Source organism: Macadamia integrifolia, chromosome 3 (genome assembly GCF_013358625.1).
Source record: "Macadamia integrifolia cultivar HAES 741 chromosome 3, SCU_Mint_v3, whole genome shotgun sequence".
In the NCBI taxonomy this organism is placed as follows: Eukaryota; Viridiplantae; Streptophyta; class Magnoliopsida; order Proteales; family Proteaceae; genus Macadamia; species Macadamia integrifolia.
In genome coordinates this window covers 31,103,402-31,113,139 of record NC_056559.1, presented here as the reverse complement: position 1 = coordinate 31,113,139, position 9,738 = coordinate 31,103,402, and the positions used below count along the sequence as shown (strand labels likewise).

At 36.3% G+C, this 9,738-nt stretch overlaps 1 protein-coding gene across 2 annotated transcripts; it reads right to left on the bottom strand.

The window, feature by feature from the left end:
* Positions 1–2,557: 2,557 nt before the first annotated feature.
* On the bottom strand, positions 2,558–5,509 carry LOC122074782 (uncharacterized oxidoreductase At4g09670-like). 2 transcript variants are annotated; one of them, XM_042639747.1, is made up of 2 exons: positions 4,801–5,509; positions 2,558–3,405 (listed from the first exon to the last, which is right to left on the bottom strand). In XM_042639747.1, exons 1-2 carry the CDS (start codon positions 5,302–5,304, stop codon positions 2,818–2,820), a joined length of 1,092 nt encoding a protein of 363 aa, XP_042495681.1. In that variant the 5' UTR covers positions 5,305–5,509; the 3' UTR covers positions 2,558–2,817. The 2 variants fall into 2 exon arrangements, with proteins under 2 accessions (XP_042495681.1, XP_042495682.1); XM_042639748.1 differs by having other exon boundaries at positions 4,831–5,508.
* Between the last annotated feature and the right edge of the window lie 4,229 nt (positions 5,510–9,738).

Sequence of the window (9,738 nt, the reverse complement as noted above, 5' to 3'; positions counted from 1 at the left end):
TTTTTGGTAAGCATGCTACTGGTGTTGTGTTAATTTTTTCCCCCCTTTTTAATATATTTCTTACTACCTAAAATAAAATAAAATTTAAAAATATGTTCTATCATAATAATAGTCATGATAGAACATTTTAATTATTGATATAAGAGATTATTTTTGTTATAAGAAATTATCATAAGTTGAAAGACCAATTTTCATTTCACAAAAATATTATTAGCTATCAGATTACTTATTTTCAAAATATTATTAACATTCAGAGTAATTGTATTTTTTAATTATCCATATTAAAAATTAGATTTATTTAATTTGACTACACGTTTCCTCTGTCTTTTTCCATTATATTCCTTTTCATATATAATATCAATTTCACACATTGCGTGTCAAATGTCAATACAAAGCTTCATTTTTCAATGTGTCATTGACCATCTATTTTTATTTTTCTATCAATTCAACATTTCAAGTTCATTGAATCCAACATGCACAATTAACAATTTGACATTTCTTTATCGATAATGTTTCCTATTCGGGAGCATAGGGTGTACAAACATCTCTTTTTCTCTATTTCTCCATAGGAATTTTTTTTTACCAAAATGTCTCAAAATTTAGTTGATCAATGCCATGTCAACAAACATTCATATTTGTGAACATGGTGAGAGGGAAATTGAAAACTAGACGTATATTCCCTACACAGTTATTAGGCAATTACAGCTGCCAAGTGATAATTAGGTTTATGTCTAGATTCAATGGATATGTTATCCATGTCATTAGCTGATAATTTATTAAATTTTAACTAATATGATTTCTCCATACACTTTTATAATGCTTCTAAAGTTATATAAAGAAATGGTATTGCTTGAATAACAAGGAACAATGAAAACTAAAGGAAAAACGCCCTTTACATGATAGCACAAGCAAATAAGATGAACATCAAATTTAAATTCTAGCCTATGGGATTTGCGCAACAATCAAAATACTTAGTGACGATCGGTTTAGTGAATCCCCTCGCCCTCTCTTGCTCTTCCCCTTTTATATTAAATAGAAAATCCCATCTTTTTTCTCTTAAGATTTCCTCTTTGACGTGGCAAATGGTCAATTTTTGTTGGTTTTTTTTCATTTTTATAAATGACATTGAAATTAGGTTGATAAAGTGACTGATCTCTAAAGTAGTCTAAGGGAAACCAATAGTTACTAGTTCGGTCGATTTCAAATTTTTTTTGGTTTCTCTTCGTGGTCTCTTATCGGTCCTTTATCAAGCTTTTATCAATTGGATCTAAATTTTCATGTATGTTAAGTAACTAAATTATTAGATTTTTTCGACTTATTATGATTATTATTATTATTTCTATATATATATATTTTTTAGATTTTGGTCATAATTGCAAATTTTGGTAGGTCTGGTCAATTTCAATATTTTAACAGTTTCAAAAACCAAAGCCAACATTGGACCGATAAGAATTTCGATCGGTCAATTATAATTTGGTCAGATCGTTTACAGTTGATTCAATGGGGTCGGTTTTGATTTTTTCATGCCCATACAGGATGATCACGAGGCATACCTGCAGCTCCAACGTCATGCATTCACTCGTATCTTGGATCCGATTATACTATTGAAAACAATTCAGAAATAGAAAAATCAAGGGTGATTTACATTAACCTCCCATGGTGTTTTCCTATATTACATCCTCACCCTTAAAAATTCGTTTATTACATTTAAACCCACCCAAACTAACACCGTGAAAGAGATGTTAGTTTTTGAAATAGAAAAGACGATTTTTAAACCCACCCAATTGTTCTGTATAATGCAAACAATAATTGCCACCCACGATCTAGAACTATAAAATGTGTGTAAAAGGTGCAAGTTGTTTTAAAGTTCCCTCCTCAATAGTACCACTTGAATTTGCATGCTCTGTCTTTCCAACAGATGCTTGGTTAAGAACTCTAAATAACCACAATAATATAATGATTAAAGTGCACTCACAGTCAAATCTAAGAAAAATTCAAGAAAAAGATCCTCCAAAGTCCCGATCAATTAACAAGAATTAAATAACAGAAGAAAGTCTAAATACCAAAACTTAACCAAAAATAAAGAAGCAAAGACAATGAACCACATGGTTATCAGTATCAAGACCCTTTCAATTAGCAAGAAAGAAGAAAGAAGCAGGCTCCCAAGAACCACCGTTTGAACCCTTCCGATGGATTCAGCTACTGATCGAAACTCAAGTGTACCAACAGTCCTACATAGGTGGAAGCCTGGTTGAGTGAGTTATGAGCAAATGGAAAGGAGGAGGAGGAGGAGGAGGAGGAGGAGGAGAGAGAGAGAGAGAGAGAGAGAGAGAGAGAGAGAGAGGTGAGTTGAGGGCAAATAGAGGAGAGGAAGAAGAAGGGTAAAATCATCTTTTCTATTTAAAAAACTAACACCTCTCATAGTGTTAGTTTGGGTGTATTTAAATGTAATAAACGGATTTTTAGGGGGGAGGATGTAATATGGGCAAACGACAGGGGAGGTTGATGTAAATTACCTAAAAATCAAACACCTTTTTGTAATTCCAAAAATCATTTCTTAGCACAAAAACAAAAAAAACCATTTCTATTGTTTCTGTGTCTAGAAACAGTAGAAACAAAATTAAACGGCCCTAAGTAGTATGGTATTCTCTTTAAGCCTAAAGGAATATAGGATAGAATACATTTGCATTTCTTTTGATTTTATTGAGTGATTCTCTTGGGAAGCAGTTCTTTGAATGATAGAGTAGATTAAAGTAAAACCTTTTGCTTTTAGAAAGCTACTCCCGATGAGCCCAGAACCTTTTCCCTCAATCTGGCTTAAACCCCAAGCTGGATGGGCTTAAAACCTTTCGCAATGGATGCCTTGACTGCATCCATAACCAGTTGTGTCTTCCTGCGGATGCTAAGCCACTTACTCTCCGGTTCAGAACCACACTCTTTAATACTTTTCACCAACCTTGAGAACTCCCTCACCATGCATATCTCCTGAGGGAGATCTAATGTGACCACTAGCTCCATGAATCCAGTCTTAGAAGCCACAGAAGATGAAGCAGATTTCTCTTCATAAGGGATAATGAAATCATTAACTTGTAGAGTTCCTTTTGTTCCAACTATAGTTATATCTGTGGTCAAATTGGAGAGGTATGAGCAATGGAAAGTTGCTGTCTTCCCATCTTCCCACTGTAAAGAAGATCCACAATCCAAGATCACTCCTGCTTCATTAAGAACAGATCCATGGAGGGCAACCAGTGTCTTGGGAAGTTCATAGTCACAAGCCCACAATATAGACCTGATGCAGTACCACCCAGCATCACCCAGAGACCCAAGCCCATCAAGATCTGGCTTTAATCTGATGTCATTCTTAAGAAAATCATCATTAACAGCAACTGAAAAGATGCTGTGAACCTGCCACAACATGAGGGGTTGGGGGGTCACCTTTCTTTTAGGATAATCTATTATCAATAATAAACCAAGATAGTAAAAGAATTTCTATCATTCAACCCCGGTATGACCTAGTTTATGCGGTTATGGACCTACGAAACTAGTCAGGCCGAAGACCTAGATACCCGTCGTTAGCAAAAAAAAAAAAAAAAAAAAATTCTATTAGAATTTTCTTCCTTTTACATAAAAATGGACAAAGTTAATTTTAACCTAAATAATTTTGTATATTTTATTTTCTGATCGGCCCAGTCCAACTCGATCATAAGCTTGAAAATCCTGCTGTGGCCCGGCCTATGGCGTGCTTTGTGTGGGCTCCAACTCACTGGGCCAAACTTGCTCCCTAGCATATGCTTTCCCATGATTCTGAGTGTGATCAACAAAATAGAGTAAATTAAAAGAAGGAAGAAGACCCTTTGAGGTAACGGCATGGGGGAGCACACCAATGAAAAGCAATAGAAAAATTTTGTATATAGGGATTAGGGAGCAGAGAGGCACTTCATGTGAGAAGAGAGAGAGAGAGAGCAAGTGAATGCTAGTGTACCTTTGTTGTTGGCTCAGAGAAACATTTCCCTTAAGACCTATTTGTTTTCAAGGTTTGGGTGGGATGGGTGAGAATAAATTAGTAATTTAAAAGAATTTAGATTTTTTTATTTTTATTTACTACTCTTACAACCTCCTCCTCTTTCTTTTCAAGCTGAAGGCCATCACTAGGCTAAACTAGTACTCATGCATTTAAGGTGAAAAAATGTTTTAAAATATATAAAAAATAATTATTCCTAGTCATGCCCTCTATGTTATGTCAGGGCATGAAAGGACCACCATTCCCCAAATCCACATGCTGAAGTTGCTTCTGCTGGCCCTTCCATTGGCCTGCATCATGATGTAATAGCCATGTGACCAGGCCAGGACCATTCTATTGCCCTATGTAACTAATTCCAGGATCAAAATCAATCTCCCTCTCTCTCTTGTAGGGATAAAAAGGCACAAGGATTAATCAAACAATCCAAGATTTCCAAGGCCACTCATGTGTCAGAAATTCATTCAAGTCGCCCAGAGAATGTGAATAAAGAAAAGCCAAGCAAGAGCCTAGAATTAAAGAAACCTCAAAATTCCCAATTTCGCAAATCTCATACTCTCTAAGCAGACTTAGAACACTGCCAATATTGTTCTGGGACGGTGCTTATTCACGTATGGAATCTACTCAATCTCTTTTTTTACAATATGTTTTCACATTTAGTGGATTTCAAGTGTGGATCAAACATCATAGAATAATACGAGGACCTGATCCAACCCCCCCTCCCCCAAAAAAAATCATAATTAACTTTTCCAAAGCTAATATAAAAGGATATATAATCATACAAAGAAGATATTAAGATGAAAGAAGCTTGCCGTTTTGACGTGACCGAAACGCTGCGTATCGGAGAGGAATTCCTTCATTTTGGAAGTCCTAGGGTGGTGCATCCACAAGGTTCCGTCCATGAACTGCACTCCATTGGCCTCACAGGCCTCCACGATCTGATCAAACTCAGCCACGTTCAAGGCCACGGGCTTCTCCAAAAGCAAGTGCTTCTTCTTCTTCGCAGCCAGCACCGCCCACCCCAAGTGCAGTTTTGGTGGAAGAGGCACATACACTGCTTCTACATCTGGATCATCGAGGACAGCTTCGTAGCTTCCATAGATCTTCGCTGACGGAGGAACTCCGCTCTTCGCAGCAAATTCCTTGGCCTCGTCGAGAGAACTGCTGCCAACGGCAACGAGGGTTGAGTTGGGACAGAGTGTTATAGCTCTCGATAGCTTCTTCGATAGAGTCCGCGATACTTCTGCACAACCCAGAACACCGAATCGGATTGGCGTATCTGCCATGTCTAAATGTTAGAGAATGTAGGTTGAATGTGTTCAGAGAAAGGAGATTATGGTTTTTCTTGAACCTACGCCCACATAACTAAAAGATGTTCTTACTTTTCTTCAAATATCCTATGCTTCTCTTCTGTAAAGAAACAATTTTAGAGATCTAAATCTAGAATGGATTGCAATATACAAGGAAATAAAGTAGGTGAAGATACACATAGAAAGAAGGTAGAATCGTCTCTTAGATCATAACCTCCCGCAACAATCTCACACCATCCAAAGGGTGTGGAGCCAATGGATGGTGTGGCACCCGCACCCAATAGATGGTGTGAGATTGTTGCAAGAGATCATGGTCCAAGAAAGAATCTGGACTCATAGATATATGTTGTATATGCTCATCTTATCATATATTGCAAGCTAATAACCTTGATCCTATTTTCTTTGGATCCTCTCTTGGACCATGATCTTCTATAACAATTTCACATCATCTATTGATTGTGGATCCCATATCCAGAGGTGGCCCCCACACCATTTGAATAATGTGAAATTATTGCAGGAGATCATGTCGAAAAAAGGATCTAGCCTCTATGTTTGGGAAGAAAGCAGGTGGTATAAGCTGGAATCTGACTGTTTCCTTTTATTCTATATTTTGTTTTAGCTTTGTTTTATTTCCTTGGTTTGCTTGTTTGTTGCATTCCTTTCATGAGTTAAGAGTCAGAGCCAACTTTGGCCTACTCGATCGAGTGTCAGTTTGATGGGGGCATATATAAGTTTAATGGGATTTGAGGAATCCCAGATCCAGGATTGTAGCAATAATGACAACAAATAATAAGTTTTGCCAGGAAAAAAAAAAAGAAAAAAAAAGACTACAAATAATTACCTTATGTTTCAAGAGAGATTAGGAATCCCTTTATGGGAATAAGATATCAATTAACCAAGTGTTATGTTTGAAAAATTAATTAATTATTGGGAAAAAGAAGCATGTGTCAAGAGACTAAAGACATAGAAAGGAGCGGACTGATCACCCTGTCTTTCATGAAAGATGAAAGTTCTATCTCAGTTCATTTTTTTGTCACGCTCTCATTGGTCTCCGCATTGGCGCAAGGCCACATTGCCTTTCAAGGAATCCCCTCCCTATATTATAACATCAAATTTAAAAAAAAAATGCTTAACTTAATTAAAAGAGAGAAAAAAAATTATCACTATAAGAATATGAAGGAATCTGCACTCTCACATAATGTCTTGAGAGAGAAGAATCTTTACTTGCATATATACTATTTACTTGACATGTATCAAGGGGATAAATAGAAAATTAATAAATTAATTGTAAGACCTACATCTTCTTGATACTTATAGGATTTATAGCATACGATAGAGTCCCAAGAGAACTAATTTGGCATGTCCTTCAGAAGAGGGGTCAAATTAACTATGTGGATATAATTAAGGACATGTACGAGGGAGCAGTGATGAGTGTGAAAACGAGAGATGGGCAATGTAACGAATTCCCAATCATAATTGGGTTGCATCAAGGATCTGTTCTAAGCCCCTATCTGTTTGCACTTATTATGGATGACCTAACTAGGCACATCTAAGACTCAGTCTTGGGGTGTATGCTATTTGCTGATGATATTGTGTTGATAGATGAAATAATGGATGTGATTAATACTAAACTGGAGCCATAGAGATCAAACTTGGAATCAAAAGGTTTTAGGGTAAGCAAAACAAATACAAAATATATGATGTGTTCCTTCAGTCAATCTAGAGGAGGGGAGGGAGTGGTGAAGCTTGGGGAATAGGAACTACCTCGGAAGGATTGTTGTAAATACTTGGGATCTATCATTGAAAAAGAAAGGGATATAAATGATGATATTGCTCATAGGAATAAAGTGGGGTAGATGAAATGGAGAAATGCATCGGGAGTATTATATGATATAAGAATACCGATTAAACTCAACGAAAATTTTTATAGGACAGTTATATGACCAACTATGATGTATGGAGCAGAATGTTAGGTAGCTAAGAAGAGTAATGTGAACAAACTGAGTATAGCTGAAATGAGAATGTTGAGAGGTATGTGCGGGAAGACCAAGATAGATAAGATAAGGAATGAGAATATTAGATATGAAGCGGGGGTTGCACCAATCCATGACAAACTCCACGAGAGCCAATTGAAATAGTATAGCCATGTCCAATGGAGATCTATGAAAGTTCCAGTATGGAAGAGTGACCAGATTTATTAGGAAGGAGCTAGAAAAAGTAAGGGCATACCTAAGATGACTATTATCGAAGTGGTCCGAAAAGATATGCAAATTTTAGGGCTAGACTCTAGTATGATTTCGAATAGAGTTTTGTGGAGGACAAGAACCCGTGTTGTTGACCCCCCTATAAAGGATGTTTTCATGATTGGTATCTATATTCTACGTCACCCTCTTAACTTATCCCCATATTTTCTTCTTTTAACTCATCTTCTACACTTCTTTACTTTCTATTATTTTATGGCATTGGATCCATGTAGTCGACCCCATTCAATTGGGATAAGATTATGTTTGTTGTTGTAGTGAAACTTTCTCTCCTCAATATATGTGAACCCCTTATTGAACGTTTAAGGTTGAAATTTGATAAATAAGTATTTGACCTAAGCTTCATTTATTCACAAAATTGGGCCCACATATTTTTAGAAAGGAAATTGCCCACATCTCACAAATCTAAAATTGAATTTCACAACAACCTTAATTTGCTTTTCTTTTGATAATTAATACATTATAAATTCTATCAAATAAAAAAAAATACATTAATAATTGATATACTAAGCTAAACCAAAATTTTCTCACAGAGCAAAGAAAACTCAGATAGATAAAATTTTGAGAAGACCAATAGATCCACTTCAGTACAACAAATGGCTTCCTGGATGTCTCACTTAATTACAAAGGGCTTCCCATGAACAAACGAGAATGAAGTACAAGAGTCTCATTAATCTTCAGCTTAAATCCACCTGAACAGGCTCAAACCCTTTCTCAATGGATATGAATATGAGAGAACATTAGGGGTCATCTTTCTTTTAGGATTGATAACTGGTGATCAACACTAAACCAAACTACTAAAAGAAACATAAAGAGAAAAGGTGCTAATGTACCCTTCCATGGCGGCATAGAGAACTTTTTCCCTTAACTTATCTGAAGGTTGATATTGTTTACTTATGGGCATGGTGGGGCCAGAACACTTATTGGATTGAGTACTAGAGTGATGCGACCATCGATAGAACACTATGGAATTTGGGTGGGTGCTTGCTTTCAACAGTGCTGGTGCTAACTTGGCTGGAGGAGGGTAGAGAAGTGAGAGTGAAGGAAAAAGGGGGAGTTGGTGCTGGGACACAGGCAAATGAATGCCTTCCACATGGGGCTCCTGGGTTTTGAAAAACAGAATCAAGATCGAATTGGTCATTGTGAAATCCCAATTCAAATTGGCTTGAATCGATAAGAATCGACCAAAACAAGAACAAAATTGGCAGGAATCGGCCCAAATCAGCTGGATCAATTACTTTCGATTTCAATCTGAATCGACCGATTCACCTATTCAATTCTCGGTTTTAAAACCTTGCTCAGGAGATTTGACATGATTAAAATGTACCTTGGAAGCGTCTATATATGCTTTGTGAATGATTTTTCCGAGCACATTGTTGCCAAACATACTCCATGTGCTAGTAAAAGTTCATGACCGCCTATCATGTTACTAAAAATAAAAATAAAAACTATGACTACTGCATATCAAGAAGGTGGGGTACTAGACTTAACTTAGAGCCCAATCATTTTCGTCGATAATAAGTTCCATAGTCTTTTTTATAATCTTTTTCAGGGGAAATAGCGCAATACACTATTTAGTGTAAGATTTTTTTTTTCTCTCTTCTGGGGATGACTTCTTGGATTATGTTTTCAAGTATCAGTCTGATATCATCCATATTGGATTGGTATCAGTAGAGACCGATCCCTAATCCCTGAATGATCTAAATTAATTATCTGTATCAATTCAGGAGTAAAATAGTAAAAAATTAATACTTAAAAAAAAAATAGAGGCAAAATCGATCGATATCAATCCAGAACGGAATACCATCCCCTAAATCTTTGTCTTGAATAGCTAGTCTCACCAATTTGTTTCAAACCATTGGAAAAGCAAGATGCGATGCCAAAACGATTTACAATGCAAAAAGGGCGTGAGAGGGTGAATCAATTTGTGAAAACCAACAATGTTGTTTGCTTCGAACCATTGAAAAAGAAAGAAGAGAAGATGCCAAAACGACACGGAGTGCAAGAAGGAAGTGTGAACGTGAATATTGATGATGCTCACGAGTCACGAGTAAATAACACAGGAAAATCAACCTAGTAGAACTGAGCTTATTGCTTCCTATTTTTCTTATGAATAAATAATTTAAAAAAAAAAAAAAAAAAAAAAAAA